This window comes from Ailuropoda melanoleuca, chromosome 20 (genome assembly GCF_002007445.2).
Source record: "Ailuropoda melanoleuca isolate Jingjing chromosome 20, ASM200744v2, whole genome shotgun sequence".
Taxonomy (NCBI): Eukaryota; Metazoa; Chordata; class Mammalia; order Carnivora; family Ursidae; genus Ailuropoda; species Ailuropoda melanoleuca.
The window spans coordinates 1,532,376-1,549,176 of record NC_048237.1 but is presented as its reverse complement, the minus strand read 5'-3'; the positions used below and the strand labels follow the sequence as shown (position 1 = coordinate 1,549,176).

At 42.5% G+C, this 16,801-nt stretch overlaps 1 protein-coding gene and 2 gene segments (V, D, J or C); all 3 read right to left on the bottom strand.

Annotated features, from left to right (window-relative positions):
- LOC105234922 (T-cell receptor alpha chain C region) overlaps window positions 1-16,801 on the bottom strand; it is a 560,983-nt gene that overhangs the window by 505,440 nt on the left and 38,742 nt on the right. The window contains exon 1 of one of the 11 annotated variants that reach the window (XM_034648714.1): window positions 75-228. The exons of the other annotated variants lie outside the window; for them this stretch is intronic. Within the exon in view, the coding sequence (XP_034504605.1) occupies window positions 75-126 (52 nt within the window). The 5' untranslated portion in view covers window positions 127-228. Of the gene's footprint in view, window positions 1-74; window positions 229-16,801 lie in introns of those variants that run through there. 11 annotated transcript variants of the gene reach the window in all.
- Window positions 5,204-16,801, bottom strand: part of LOC109488640 — a 12,065-nt gene continuing 467 nt past the window's right edge. Inside the window, 1 exon segment of the V gene segment in view lies at window positions 5,204-6,034. Coding sequence covers window positions 5,469-6,034 — 566 coding nt within the window.
- Window positions 8,921-10,640, bottom strand: LOC105234920. The segment is given in 2 exon segments: window positions 8,921-10,370; window positions 10,494-10,640. Coding segments are annotated over 2 exon segments (468 nt in total).

The following is a 16,801-nucleotide window of genomic DNA, read 5'->3' as shown; positions in this document are numbered from 1 at the left end:
TAACGGGGGAAACCTGAGTAAAGCCGGACTTGACATCCACTAATATCCTCCGTGTCCCATACTTCTCAACTCACAGCTAAGCTGCAGCCACGAGAACACGATTAAAGCTCCCCTGGATGTCCTCATGGCTCCTCCCCATTAGACCAGATTCAGAACTGCAGCCTCCAGCCAGCTCAGCTCCTGCTCTTGTCAGGCCGACCCCTTCCTCTAACAGACTACTTTCCCACATGGTCCCCCAGCCAATGAGAAAAAGGCCCTGCTCCTGCCACAGTCTAGTGCACCAGATGCACGAAAACGAGCCCTCCACGTGTTCTGCGTGGGCGCAGGCGCAGTACCGTCTGTGGTCACAGTGCTACTGATCTCACCGGGGTAATGCGCTTCTCCTCGCCTGTGCCTCTGAGGAGCTCACCTGCAGCAAGGCGGCAATCAGTCAAGCAAATTATATGTTAGATCAGGGATGGAGTGCACAGTGAGAATGCAGAGATCAAGATTTATACCTCTGCGCACCACTGAGTCACTGATAGTAAGCTGGAGAGAGGTAGATGGTATTGCTGTTTATTCCATGATGGGCCTGGTGCACGTGTCTGACATCAGGAAGGAATCAAGATTTACTCCCTTCAACAAAGAAAATAGGAAACCTTCCCTTTCTGCCAAACCTACCGTTCTCAATTGTCTGTTATGGAGAAAAACTATTTGTAAAAGGAACATGGAAGCCAAAGGTTAGATATTTCTGATGCCTCTGATCTCAGACTCTGTTCCTCCCCTGGTCTTGCTCATGACCTTGTGATTTCCAGAGAGGTGACTGTACCAACAGCCAAAATGTTTCATCTTCCCTCAATTAAGTTGACTGTGACAAAAGTAAAAGTTGAAATCTCAAAGATAAGGGAGCAGGGGAGTAACTTCCATCAGTTATTAGTATATCAACTATAGGAAACTTTTTGACCCAAGGTTTGAGTAATTTGCATAGAGAAATCTGACATGATTTAAGAAATCTTTTTGAATGTTGTGTGTCTTATATAATGCGAAGTATTGAAAGACAGAGTCGAAATTCTGAGAAAACACCAAGATGCAAACTCAGAAAATATAACCGTATGTAACTTTATACTTGAGGTGATTACATTTTATTCAATCAAAATGGACAACAGGTCCTCCAGTGCAATTACTGACTCGTAGCCCCAGGACGATTTCCTCTTCAGTGTTACCATCTATCGTGTCATGCTTCCCACTTCCTGGCGACACTGCTTCACGTCCCATTCGCCATCAGATTTCTCCTAAACGCCACTGCAGTGTTATTTCACTGACGCTCATCGATAAAGTTCTCCAGTCCTCACTTTCCAGAATTATCTGTCTCTGCCAAAACCTCTTTCTCATTCACATTAATTTCTGGAAATTTCTGATGACCTCTGTGAGAACGAATCCAGGGAAGTATAAATATTGCATGTGTTCCAAAAATGGTACCAGCCGGAACCTGGCCCTAAAGAACTATCAGGTGAAAAGGTTTCTGGGAAGGAAGGCTACCTCATTTCCAAAGCGGAAGCCCCTGTCCTGTGATTCCTACTCATGGATCCTCTGAAACAACAAAGAATAAACTTAACTTCCTTCCACCCCTTCCACCCTGAAAGATTTAAAGGCAGCTATGGTGAAGAACATCAACTTAATATATAAACATATGTGTCTATATGAAATTGTTTTTATGAAAGGAAAACGTCTTGATTCAGAGAAATTTCCTTTATCTCACCCATTCCTTATTAAATAAGAATTCTCAGACTCTTCTCTTAGCAAATTCCCCTCTTCTCCAAGATAGGTATTTAGGTCAATATTTGTGCTTTTTAGGCGTGACACTCAGAACAGAATGTAAGGGACTGAATGTGACCATTCATATGAATAATGCTATTTCGTGTATTAACTGTTGCACAGATGAGGCCATCCATTGGACAAAATTCCTAGCTCCCTGATTGTTTCATAGAATATTTTCTACTTATGAGGGTTTCAAGGGGAGGGGGCGGGGTGATGGGCTAGCCCACTGATGGGTATTAAGGAGGGCATGAATTGCACGGAGCACTGGGTGTTATACGCAAACAATGAATTTTGGAACAGTACATCAAAAATTAATGATGTACTGTATGGTGAGTAATATATCATAATAAAATAAAAATGAATAAAATAAAATAACAAAAAAGTGAAAAAAATAAAGTGAGTTGCTTGTAGACAAAAAATGAAAAAATAGGGATGCTGGGGTGGCTCAGTCAGTTAAGCGTCTGCCTTCCCTCAGGTCATGATCCCAGAGTCCTGGAATTGAGTCCCGCATCGGCTCTTTGCTCAGCTGGGAGTCTTCTTCTCCCTTTGCCTGCTGCTCCCCCTGCTTGTACTCTTGCTCTCTCTCTCTGGACATAAATAATAAAATCTTTTTTAAATAAATAAATAATAATAAAATAAAATAAAAAACAAAACAGCCTAATTTCTTTCTGGATTCTGGCTTTCTCCTTGAAACCTTGCTTTGGAGTTTCAAAATTTCCAGCCACATATATCTATACAATTTGTGAGATCATTTCAAAATGAAAGTCTGGGATCTTTATTCAAAAAGCAGGGAAAAGGTGTCCTCAGGTACTGTTTCTAGGGGAGCCATTTATCTAAAATGCTTAACTCTTTATACATATTAGCTTCATGTCTCTGAATTTGATTTTTGAAAGACTTTCTTCTTTTCAACCATCTCACCCAGGTTCTAAGAAAACCGAGGCAGATGTACTGAGGCTTCCGGTGCACCTTGTGCCCCCCCACAGGTATCGCCTCTCCTACTGTCAACCCCCCCGGACACCTTCCCTGGGGAAGGAGCCTATGCTGCCAAGTCAGGTCACCCAAAGCCCGCAGTTCTCCTGGGGTTCACGCCTGTGTTGTACATTCTGTGGGTGTGAACGAATGTAAGTACGTGTCCACCATTGGAGTGTTGGAGATGTGGGCTCACTGCACTGACCGTGCTCTGTATTCTTCACCCCTGCTGCTCCGCTCCACCCTTGGCAACCACCATCTTTTACCCCCTCCAGAGTTTTGCCTTTTCCAGAATCTCATAGGATCAGAATCAGACCCTATGTAGCCTTTTCAGATGGGCTGTTTTCACTTAGTAAAATGCATATAAGATTCCCCGATCTCTTCATCGTTTCATGTCTCATTACTTTTTAGCACTGAATCATATTCCATCTTGGATGGACCACCATTTATTTATTCATTCACTTATTGAAGGATATGCTGCTTCAGAGTTTTGGCAATTATAAATAAACTGCCATAAAACACCTGTGTACAAATCTGTGTTTTACATAAGTTTTCAACCGCTTTGGGTAAATACTCAGGAAGCCACTGTAAGAGTATGTTTAGCTGTAAAAGAAACTGCCAAACAGCTTTATTGAAATGTCCATGTAACACTTTCCTTCTGTAGTAATTTCCAGACAGAATTTACTAAGCCCTTTGCTGACGTCGAAGCCCCAGCTAGTCCAAACCAGACACAGACCCCAGGTGGCCCTGCCTGCTGCTTAGTGCACAGGCCACCTGCCTGGACCCAGGCCCCCAGACTGTGTGAGCTCCTGCCCGTGTCCTGCTGCCCCAAGCGTCTCTCTGCTCAGGCACTAGCTCCTCCCACTCACGGGACTCACTTATAATGGACAAGGACAAAGATTAAAGTACTATGAATTTCAAGACAGCGAGGGCCCAGCATTAAATCAAGAGCAGACTTCCTTGGGAGAACGGGGGGCTGTGTAACTGCCCAAGTCCACCGTTCAAGAAGCTGGCTGCTCCCAGCTTTGGGAGTCTGCTCTTTATCTCCATCTGAATTGTCAGAGACCCAGTCATTCCTGTCAATGCCCTTTTGTCAACATAACAACCAATGCAGGTTGGGATTCCCTGTGTGCTGGAATCCTTACGTAAACATGCAAGTTTCAACTTTGGGTTTGCAGTTTGAAGTCTTTGCTTCTGGATACAACAGAGATGGGGATCATTTAGGGTAATCCTGGAAGCTCTCTGCTCCCTTTCCCAAACTAGGAATGATGTTACATAATCATGAGTCATTAGATTCACTCAGAATGCAAGGAAGGGAAATGGATTTTCATGGAATAGAGTGAAAATTTCCATGCGCTCTTCCCCACAAGGTGCTATTTAGAAATGACTTAAATGGACACTTCTGGCAGTGCTATGTACATATTGTACAAACTGACCGATAGAAATCATTATGATTTTGTGATCCTAAGTGTCTTCTTCCTCAGGTCCTCAGAGGATAAGCTCCCATGTCCCCTTAGATTCACTAACTTTGGAATAATATGAGCTCATCTAAGGCATTTATGCTCTAAAACCCTGACGTATTCTTTTTTTTTTAATTTTATTTTATTATATTATGTTAATCACCATACAGTACATCCCCAGATTCCGATGTAAAGTTTGATGCTTCATTAGTTGCGTATAACACCCAGTGCACCATGCAATACGTGCCCTCCTTACTACCCATCACCAGTCTATCCCATTCCCCCACCCCCTCCCCTCTGAAGTCTTCAGTTTGTTTCTCATAGTCCATAGTCTCTCATGTTTCATTCCCCCTTCTGATTACCCCCCTTTTCTTTATCCCTTTCTTCCCCTACCGATCCTCCTAGTTCTTATGTTCCATAGATGAGAGAAATCATATGATAATTGTCTTTCTCTGCTTGACTTATTTCACTTAGCATTATCTCCTCCAGTGCCGTCCATGTTGCAGCAAATGTTGAGAATTCGTTCTTTCTGATAGCTGAGTAATATTCCATTGTATATATGGACCACAGCTTCTTAATCCAGTCATCTGTTGAAGGGCATCTCGGCTCCTTCCATGATTTGGCTATTGTGGACAATGCAGCTATGAACAGGGGTGCATATGGCCCTTCTCTTTACTACGTCTGTAACTTTGGGGTAAACACCCAGTAGTGCAATGGCTGGGTCATAGAAAACCCTGACGTATTCTTGCATGAAATGAAAGTACTTATTTACAGGGTATTACCTTGCTGAAATAAAAAGTATATGTAATTGAATAAGTAGAGTGCCTGACCCTCAATAAAATTATTTTTTTAAAAGATTTTATTTATTTATTTGACAGAGAGAGACAGTCAGCAAGAGAGGGAACACAACTAGTGGGAGTGGGAGTGGAAGAAGCAGGCTCCCAGCAGAGCAGGGAGCCCGATGGCTGGCTGGATCCCAGGATGCTGAGACCATGATCTGAGCCGTAGACAAAAGGTTAACGACTGAGCCACCCAGGCACCCCTAAAATTATTTTATTATATTTGTATTTCCAAGAGGAAAAAGATGAAAACAGACTGGAAAAAACGTTACACATATTCTCATTACTACCCTTTGATAGTAGAACCATCCACAGATAACTAAAAAATTTAGTCATGTCTTTCTTTTCTTGATGATCATCTATTTTTTTCCAGTCTTTTCCATTTGAGTAACTTACATATAATTTATATGCTAGCTGCCAGGAGGTCTGCTTTCCCAGTGCAGTAGATATGGCCATCTCTATCACTTGCTCCAAAGTGTCCATGGTAGAGAAAAATAAGGGCAAGAAAAGCAAGTGAAATGACAGCCCTGATGGGTCTCATTTTGGAGGGAAAAGGTGCTGTAACATCAATCTGAAAATCTGAAAATGTGCCAAGGCTGTTGTGGGTGCAGATGCCCCAGGGAGGGGCCGGGGCGCAGGCGCAGCTGTAGGTGGCGTGCAGGCCCCGGATCAGCAGGCAGCACTGTGTCTCCGCGGCACACAGGTAGGAGGCTGCATCTTCCAGCTGGGAAGCCGCGATATGGAGGGTGCTGGACCGTTCCCTCATGTTCACTGTGCAGTTGAGCCTTCCGCTCTGCTTCATGCCTGAAGCTATGAAAAACAGGGAGGTGAGGCCACCACCCCTGAGGTTCTGTCGGAACCACTGCACACTGTTCACTGAGCTAGAAAAATTGCACTTCAGAGCAGCGCCGGCTCCCTCCTGGGGGCTCAGGGCTGAAGGGCTCTGCTCCACATCCAGCCCTCTCACCCCTGCGTGGAAAGAGAAGAACAAACACAAGTCATGTCACTGGGGGTCACTGAAGCAGATTTCAAACTTGTAAAATGTCCCAAGACACACCCCTGGAGCTGTAGGACCCTCTTGGAGCTCAGTGTCAGCTCCCCCCACCTCTGTGGGCTGTGGACTGCACCCCAGCCCCATCTGGACACCCCCACTCACAGCAAACTTGGACCCACAGGAGCCCCAACAGAGCTTCCAAGTGGCTCTTCATATTTCTTCTTTGTGGCTGAATTACCGACATCCCCAGCCTGCAGAGTATAAAGTCCTGGGTCTTGAGAAATTGTGTTCTTACACTCAATGGGTTCCCAGGGAACCCTTGAGCCAATCACACCTCAGCTTTGTTATTCATGGAACTCGAGACTCCACCCACAGTGACCCAGGTGCACTGCATAGGAATCTCTCCAAAATTGTGCTTGCTAACAGGGCAGGGAAGTATAGGCAATATTTCCAATATAGGAGGATAAGAGGGCTTTATCTTAAAACACTTTATGTAAGAAATTTGTGGCACTGTGTGCAAGGAAAGGTGAATGATAGTTCTAGTAGAGTCAGGGCCTAAAGGGGTTACAAAGAACCTTGAAGACACATAGGGAAGAGTGACACCATTCCCAAAATTGTATAGTTTGAAGACAATGTGACAATTCAATTATATAAAAATACCAATGAAGGAAAACTCTCTGACAGCATGCATTGTGTGCTGCAGAAGTAAATACAACTTCTTGAAATCAAGTGAGTTCTAGAAACCAAGACAGACCGTCACCATCTGCATAGAAAATGATTCCAACCAGAAGTTGGTTGGTGAAAAATAGGTTGCCTGCATAATTTCCTCTCTGATTTAATTTCCACCTCCCCACCTCTCCAGTGCAACTGGTGGACACCATGCTTACCCACACAGCTGAGTCTGATTGGGCCACTCGGTGCTGCTCAAAGTCAATATTGTCCTCTCCCTTTCCTTCTATTTTTGTTCCTTATTTTTTCCCCTCTTCTTCTCTTCATTCTTGTTCCCTCCACTCTCAGCAGAGACGTATGAAAAGGTAAGATATCTGGGATGTTGAAATAATTTCAAGGCCAGTAAATTTGGGAGTTTTTATTCATAACAATTGACAACAAATATTGGGATGTTTTCTGTTGAGTTTCCATGGTCACAATACCCAGAAATAATCCTGTCCTGGTTATCTGTGTAGAATTATGTGCATAATGGATTTCTAGAGACATGGCCTCCAGATGTCTGAAGTTGTTATGCAATGGCAGAACTCAAAACCTGAGATGAACTCTACACAAACCCTGTCCCCCCTCTCCCCCTATCTTTGCTATCTGTAATTGGACAGGCTCACATGAGTTTTGTTCTCTAACTGTTCACCCTGGGCCATCAGAAATCCTTTGTTTCTTGTAAAGCCTAGAGTGCCCCCTAGAGGACTGAAGCAGTCAGCAAAGGTGCTTTCAGGCCAAGCCAATCAACAGACCCAGATCCCCAGCCCTTTTCATTCCAAGCTTCCTGATGAAGGAAATGCAGATGGTTAGAAAAGAAGACACCTGCTTGGATTGAATGGGGATTACAAGTGAACCTAATCCTACTTTTAAAATGGAACTTCTAGGAAAACTATATCAGAAAATAATTAAGTAAATCTCATCTTGTGCTATTAATTTGATTTATTTACCTTAGTTCAAAGGAAATCCATAATCCTTAAGCTTTTAGTTTCAATGGGATGTTTTACTAGCTGTTCAGAATATGTAAACGTGTAATGGAATATTAATCAGCCATAAAAAAGGACGAAATCTTGCCATTTGCAATGACATGAATGGAGCTAGAGAGTATAATGCTGAGGGAAATAAGTCAGTCAGAGAAGGACAAATACCATGTGATGTCACTCATGTGGAATTTAAAAAACAAACCAAGGAAGCAAAGAAAAAATAAATGATAGGGATAAAGGAAGAAACAGACTCTTAATTAAACAGAATACACTGATGGTTAAGAGGGAGAGGTTTGGGGGATGGGTTCATTGGTGAGGGAATGAAGAACTGCCCTTGTCCTGATGAGCCCCGGGTGTTCTGTGGCAGTGCTGATTCACTCTACTGTACACCTGAAACTACTGTAACACTGTATGTTAACTAACTGGAAATAAAATTGAAAGAATAAACAAACAAATAAAATATATAAAAGTGGAAAACATACCGGTTTGCAGTGTACATGCAATTTACATGATTTAATAGAGTCAAAGGGTGGGACCTTAAGAGGAGTGGAAACGAAAAAGTATATGACTGCAGAGGAGGGAAAAATATGTATAGTTTATGTCATTGGACAAAATCTTATCAAGAAGGCAAATATTCTCTCCTTTCCATATTTTTTTTGGTGATAAGAATAGAGGAAGATATGGATAAATTTTTATGATGACTTTTATGCCTTCTTTACTTTCAGCAATAGAAATTTGTGAATATATGAATTATTAAAAGTAATAAAACATTACCTACAGTGTAAAAACCCTTTTACTACGACTCCCAATTCTGACTCTTTCATCACTTACTACCCTATTTCTCTGTTCATCTTGACAATTTGGAGTTGATATTTCAGATGTTTTACTGGACTTGAATCAAAAGAAAATATATAGGGGCGCCTGGGTGGCACAGCGGTTAAGCGTCTGCCTTCGGCTCAGGGCGTGATCAAGGCGTTATGGGATCGAGCCCCACATCAGGCTCCTCCGCTGTGAGCCTGCTTCTTCCTCTCCCTCTCCCCCTGCTTGTGTTCCCTCTCTCACTGGCTGTTTCTATTCTGTTGAATAAATAAATAACTATCTTTTTTAAAAAAAGAAAATATATAGTATTTTATTTAGACTTTACTATAATACAAATATGCATTCCTTTATCAACACAATAGTAAATCTTAAACGTCTTACTCTATTAACCTATATGCATCATTGTTCCATTATATTCCATATTGTGGATATACTCCCATTAATACATCCTTTCTATTGATTAAAAGTCAAGATGATTTATTTAATCCAGGAAATACTACACTACAATAAACCTTATTAAGCATTCCTCACATGAGCACATGTTTTTCTAGAACAGAGACGAGGAAGAACTGAAGGAATAAGCCATGAGGTTAACAGGTGAAAATTACTCCAGTTGGAGGAAAGTCAGGGACAAAGAGTTGAGGAAGAATGGAGAAAATTCATGTTCTGATTATTCTGTTGGCAGTTTTCCTTTTTCTATTACTTTTCTTAATGCATATTGCAAATGTAATTTATCCACTCATTAGAGGTACTGTTCCTGACAGTTTGTCCTGATACAGAGATAGTGTGCAGTTTGCCCCATCTCACTTGAGTTTTACTGTCAGAAAGCCAACTGACCTATTTAACTGGCCAGGACATGACCTACTTCCTCAAAGCTGTTTCTGCCCCCACCACTTCTTTTTGAATATCAACCTGTGTTTGTCACCTGATTTACTAGAAAAGAAAGCAGGGCAGAGTTCGCTGGACTCTCTTTTCTGTGCTCGAGTACATGTGTTCCTCCTCCTTTCTTCCCTTCCCTTCTTTCTCTACTGAAACCTGGTTTGGGCCTGAAGCTCTCCCATCACCTCTCCTGCCACACTCTGTCAGGAAGACACTGGGCAGAGGCCACCTTCTCAGACACACTGTGTGTCTCTGAAAGAGTCACAGACACAGCAACACCCACCAGGGTGCCCTGAACAACTTGTGGGGCTGGACATTCACTGCAAGGATGAGCAAGAGACCCCTTCATTGTTACGTGGTTTTACCTTGAAATCACTTATGCTCTGGCTGAGGGACTCTTGGCATCAAACTGTCCTCAGTGTCAGTAAGGAACAGCCAGGGTTGGGGATGATACTTCTGGTTTCTGTGCTCTAGTCCTTTGTATGATTTTTGTTATCAAGGAGACACTGAGGGACAGAAAACCATAGACTGAGCTGGAACCAGAGCAGCTCAGGCAGAGACGCTCAGCATCCAGGCCCCTGTTCTGCTCAGAGTTTGTGCTCAGCTCCCCCTGCAGTCCCCGTCACTGTGTCATTCAGGGCACAGTAGTACACAGCTGAATCTGACGCTTGCACTGAGCCTTTCTCCAAGTGGAAGGATTTGGAATCTTTGTCATAGGTGGCTTCAAATCCTTTGCTGATTCCCTTCTCCTTGTCCCTCAAGGCTTTCAGGAGGAGCTGTGGACCTTCTCCCGGATACTGGACATACCAGAAAAGAGTGAGAGAACCTGATGCTGAGTAAGTACAGTTCAAAGTCAAGGAAGCCTCTTCTGAGAGGGTCACTTGGCCTTCCGTCTGGGTCACTGAGTCTCCATGGGTTTGTCCTGAGGAAAGAGAAAAGAGACCTGGGTCACCTTGGGCATAAAGCTCTTGGATAAAATTATGGTTAAAGATGTTGCAGACACAATGGAAGAAAGAATCCAAGTTTTAAGAGGCATTTTACTTACCAAACATTAAAAGTACCACAGTCACGAAGCCTGGAGAACACTTCATCTCTGCAGTGTCACCTAAATAATGTTCTTCATTCTTACCATAAAGAAACCTTGGAGTGACAGAGAAATGATGAGGGGAAGCCCACATTTCACACAGGAAATGTCATTGTGGTAGGAAGCTGCGCCCCCTAGTGGACGGGGACTGAAGTGCGTGCGTGTTGGCCAGAATCCTCCCCAAGTCACCATGTTTTTCATCCCTGACTTCATGAGGCACATGTCAAACTTCAGGTGCCCTTGGAAGTCTAACAACAGCAATTCTGTCCTCTCAGGTCTATTCGTTCTTGAGACTCTACCTAATATGGACACAGCATCCCAGGGTGTTTCTGTAGCTGGGAGGGTAACAATCTTCTAAAGCATCTTACTACAGTACTTCATATTCTCACGTGCCATGTGGGCCAGCCTATAACCCACCGACTGCCAGGAAAGACATAGGGTTGAATACGAAAAAAGTAATAAGAAGTCAAGTCATTGCTGACTGATTCTGTGTTTTTGACACTTTACCCCAATATTTAGAACTGTGACTGTCATTTTTTAAGTACTCACTAAATAGTTTTAAGTTTAACAAAATAATGAAAAAATGGCCTTTAATTGAATTACCCTATTTACTTGTTCCTAAATTATTAGCAATTGCAAGAAATACTACTTTTTAAGAAAAGCTTTCAGAAGAAGTCACACTATTTGATAGTCAAACATTGTAATAGTCAAATATTCCTGATTTTTAGAATAATTAAAAAGTGAAATATAGGAATTATAGACCGAAGAAACATCATACATGCAGTCACTGAAACCCTATAGAATGATCTGAGAGTCTAATGTTCTCACAGTTTTATTGACTCCAACATAAGGTGACTAGAATATGTGAATTAGGCAACAAATACTACTCCTATCCTCCTAACAGGTTTAGCCTCAAGGATCCTTTCTATTATCATCCATCTGACATATTTTGTTGTCAAGCATTAATCAAAAATTTTCCCCAAAAGGTAAGAAATTAGGATTTTCATGAAAAAAGTTCTGGAGAGGGACTCATCTTCCATAAAGCCCTGGAAACATTTACTCTAGACACATAAGGAAGCTTAGCTCAGCTGTTTCCTGGAGGCAATTCCCCACACATTCAGGTCGAGGAACATCATGAGTCCAGAGCTAACGTGGGAACGGTTTTCCGGATGCAGAGTGAGGCAAGAAATTCAGGCCTGGATACTGTTTCAGTTCATTCACCCCTTCACTTCCCCTTCGTCTTCCAAATCACATTGTCAGAACCTCCCTCATCATTAAGCTAGAAAGCAATTTTGGACAAACCACTACAAATGTCTCTTCAGATATGCAGGAACAATGGGAAATAGGCTGTGATAATGCAGGTTGAAAATAAACAGATCAGCACATGGATGAAAAATGTTCTTATGCATAACTTTAAAAAAACACAATTGCAGGCCAATGAAAGCCGACAGGAGAAATAGTTTGCATTTTATGTCACAGGAGAAGACTTGCATGTCATTGAGGGAAGATACTGCAGAGTACATTTGAATAGTTAACCCTTTATTAATACATAATTTACGTAACTATGAACTGCACAAAATTAAACAATTCTGTAAGATTTGACCTATGTAGGTATTTGTGAAGCCATCACCACAATTGAGATAATGAACATATGCATCACCCCAAAAGTTCCCTCACATTTCTTTGTAATTCTTCTCTCAACCCTCACCACCCCCATTTCCAGAGAACCCTTCTGTCATGAATTAGTTTGTGTATTTTATACTTCTGTATAAATGGAATCCTATGTACTCTTTTGTCTGGCATCTTCTCAGCATAGTTATTTTCAGAACCTTCCATAGTCTTAATTATCAAAACTTCATTTCTTTTTGTTGCTGTGGAGTGTCCCATCATGTGCCTATAAAACAATGTGTTTTTTCACCTGTTGCTACCCTGAGGATTAGTCCCAGCGGGGCTGTTACAAATAAAGCTGCTATGAACATTTGTGTGTAAGATTTTTTATAGACATACGCTTTCATTTCTATTGGATCAATTTCTGGGAGTAGAATATGGTAGGTGTACATTTGACTTTGTTAGACCAGTTTGTTTTAGTAGCTGTTTTGTAGATTCCCCTGGGTTTTCTGCTCAGACAATTATGCTGGCTGTTTACAAAGGTAAGTTCACTTCTTCCCTTCCGAACTGTATGGCCTTTGTTTCTTCTACATGCCGTATTGCATTGGCTGGAAACTCTACATCAATATGAAACACAAGTGCTGAGAGGCAAAACTCTTCCCTTATTTCTGAAACGAAGCAGAAAGCATTTAAGATTTCATCATCACCTATGACACTTGATGTAGGTTTTTGAGTGAGCTCTTTTTTCATCAAGGAAATTCCCTTCAATTCCTTATTTGCTAGGAGACTCTCTCAGGAATGGATCTGGGTTTTGTCAAATGCTTTTTTGTACCTATTGAGATACCCTCTTAAATTGCTCATCTGCTCTTCTCAATCACTTTGGACACATTATTGATAAATTCTCACAACAAAAGATTAAAGAAGATATCACTCTCTCATTTCACAAATACTAAAGGAAGGTCAAAAGTATCAAGAACTTGATGACAGAGCTAATCCTTTTGAACATAGAGCTGGATGAGGGCAAAAACATGTTCCTTGTTTTTGCTAGTAAAGATTGAAGATGGAGAAAATTTGGGAGAGAGACTAGAGGGTAGCAGAATGACTTCTCCCGAAGCTTGTGAAATATTTTAAGACGCTCTTTAACAGGTTCTTTATTATACAAGTGGAACTAAGAAAGAGATTTAAATAAGTGCAGGTTTGGCCCCTTTACCAAAATTGGAAGGAAAATATATTATGATACCCAAACTGCTATTCAGGAGCTGACCACTGGGTATCGGCTTCACCATTCCAACCAGACTAATTATTGACCTCTGATCTATGCAATGCACTGTAGCAAAAGTGACAAACTCTTGTAGGATTTTGTGGTTCAGTGATATTGAAGTTCCGTTCATGACTAGAGATCACTCTGTTCCTTGAAACTTGATTGTGGTAACCCAATCTATAGCATAGTTGTTCCAGTTCACAAATATAAATGTTTCTCAAAAATTTAGAAATAGAATTGCCTTACTACCCAGCAGTCCACTCGTGGGATATACTCAAAATGGAAGGAATTTGTCTATATACCGAAAATATTGAGATGTTGATGAATTCCTGTTTCTACCAAAAGGTGGAAGCAATCCAAAAGTTCATCAACAAATAGGAATGGATAAACAAAATGGGATAGGACATTATCCAACTTTGAAAAGCAAAGAAATTCAGTCACTTGCTGCAACAAGGAAGAACCCTGAGGACACTACGTCAAATGAAATGTCACAAAATGACCAATACTGCATCATTGACTTTTATGAGTTATCTAAAGTAATTAAACTCATGGAAAGAGAAAGCAGAATGGCAGTTTCCAAGGCCTGGAGGGATGAAGAAATAGAAAGTTACTGTCTAATGAGTACAAATACTCAGTATTTTGAGATGAAAAGAATTCTAGAAATCGATGGTGTTGCTGGTTGAAGAACAATGTAAATGTATTTCATGCTACTGAACTATACACACAAAAATGTTAAAATGGTAAAACTGAATGCTAAGATGGTAAAATTCTGTAATAAAAAAATTTGAGGAGGGGCACCAGGGTGGCTCAGTTAAGCATCTGCCTTCTGCTCAGGTCATGATCCCAGGGGCCTCATATTCAGCCTGGTGTCAGTCTCCCTGCTCAACATGGAGTCAGCTTCTCTCTCTCCCTCTGCCCTTCCCCCCTGCTCATGCTCTCTCTCACTCTCTCACTCTCAAATAAATTTTTAAAAAAACTTTAACAAAAATTATGGGGAGATTCTTGTTAAGATGTCTACTCTACACATCTCCTTCCAAGCAAATATAAGAGGATGATATAAGACCAATTATCGACCACCCATTACCATCTGAATTTTAAGGCACTGCGGGAATGGGGTCAGAGGTGGAAGGAGAGAAACGGAGAGAATGAGGATTTTGGAGTGTGGAACATTAAACAAACAAAAGGGCTGGGAAGTGTGCAAAGTGAGCCATGTATTGTCAAGAAGTGATTTTTGAAGGAGTGTTGAAGTCAAGGGCAGGAACAGACAAAGAGGAAAATTCACACTCTGCTCCTTCACAGTGTCCCCCTAAGAGCCCCTAGTTATGATCATGTGTGGATAAGATGGGTGGGAAGCAGGAAAACGTCCAGTATGCAGACTGAGCACATCTACGCTGGAGGCGTTAGTAAGAAGGAATGAACCCTACTACAAGCTGCATCACAGAGCAGACCCTTAGAAACTAAACTCGAGTACAGATGACTCACATCCAGCAAACCTAATTACACGAACCACTACACACGACACTCAGTGCCTCACCCACACATCATCGCACCCTGCAGCCTGCCACCAGCACTCGGGGGCAACAACAGGGAGCTTCTGTAAGCGGCTACTGAGCGTGTGCAGAAAGCAACCCCATCTCTAGGGTTGGGAGAAACCACACATACGCAGTCAGCACCCGCCTGGAGAAAGCCAATGGAAGGGAGACTCTCAGCACCCAGTCTGGCTTCACGGGATGGAGAGAAGGCCTTGAAGTTGGTGCTCTGTGTTCCCAGGTAGTAGGAGACAGTCACACCCACCGCGGTGAAGGTGTGAAGCCTGTCCCTGTCTGATCTGAGCTACGGGCTCCCGGCGCACTCCGGCTAAACCCTTGCTGCTTCCACTGCGTCAGCGCTCGTCTAAATAGGATCGAGCATTCAAACCTGTAGCAACGGCACCCTCTGTCTCGCTTCTAACCGGACTTAAGAAGAAATTAACTGATAACATAGACGCGTGCTTCCTTCTGACCCCATTATCAGGCCCGCAGGAAATGGACCAATCAGGAGTCACATTGATTCTACTGCGTGGGAGTTGGGGGTGCAAGGAGAGAGAGAATTGAGCCCATGGACAAGTTGGGCTGCCGTCCTGACCTCTTTGTTCTGTGTGATGAACTGAACTTATTTACCATTGGGGTGTCATGGAGACTAGCTCACTACACTGTTCTCTGTGCTCTATTCATCCCTGTTGTTCCCCTCAACCCTTGGCAACCACAGTCTTTTACTCCTGCTGGGGTTTGCCTTTTCCAGAATGTCGTAGACTCTGAATCATACCGAATGTAGCCTTTTCAGATGGGCTGTTTTTCCTTAGTAAAATGCATATAAGTTTCCCCTATCTCTTCATGGATTTATAGAGCTCCTCTCTTTTTAGCAGCAAATCATATTCCAATGTTTGGATATATCACCATTTATTTATTCATTCACTTATTGAAAGACATTTAACATACCTCAAGGTTTTGGAAATTATGGATAAAACTGCTATAAAACACCTGTGTACAAGTGTGTGTGTGGACATAAGTTTTCAACCCCTTTGGGTGAATTCTCAGGAAGCCACTGTAAGAGTATGTTCAGTTGTATAAGAAACTGCCAAACAGCTTTATTGAAACATCCATGGAAACACTTTCCTTCTGTAGTAATTTCCGGACAATATTTACTATGCCCTTTGCTGACATCAAAGCCCCAGCTAGTCCAAAGCAAGCACAGACCCCAGGTGGCCCTGCCCCCTGCTCAGCACACAGCCAGCTGCAGTGACCCAGACCCTGAGCCTGCACTCCTGCCTGTGTCCTGCTGCCCCACGCATCTCTCTGCTCAGGCACTTGCTCCTCCCACTCACAGGACTCATTTAGAAAGGACAAGGACAAAGATTAAACTACTATGAATTTCAAGACAGCAAGGGCCCAGGCTTAAACCAAGGGCAGGCTTCCGTGGGAGAGCCGGGGGGGGGGGGCTGTGTATATGCCCAGATCCCCTCTTCAAGATGCTGGCTGCTCCCAGCTTTGGGAGTCTGCCCTTTACCACCATCTGAATTTTCAGGGACCCAGTCTTTCTTGTCAATGCCCTTTGATCAACATAACAACCAGAGCAGGCTGGGATTCCCTGTGTGCTGGAATCCTTACACATGCAAGTTTCCAGCTTTGGGTTTGGGGTCAGAAGTCTTTGTTTCTGGGTACAACAGAGATGGGTTTTTTTAGGGGAATCCTCTCTGCTCCCTTTCCCAAACTGGGAATGATGTTATAAAACCGAGATCTATAGATTCATTCAAAATGTAAGGAAGAGCAACAGATTTTCATGGAACACAATGAAAATTTCCATGAGCTCTTCCCCACAAGGTGCTATTTAGAAATGACTTAAAAGGATACTTTTGTCAGTG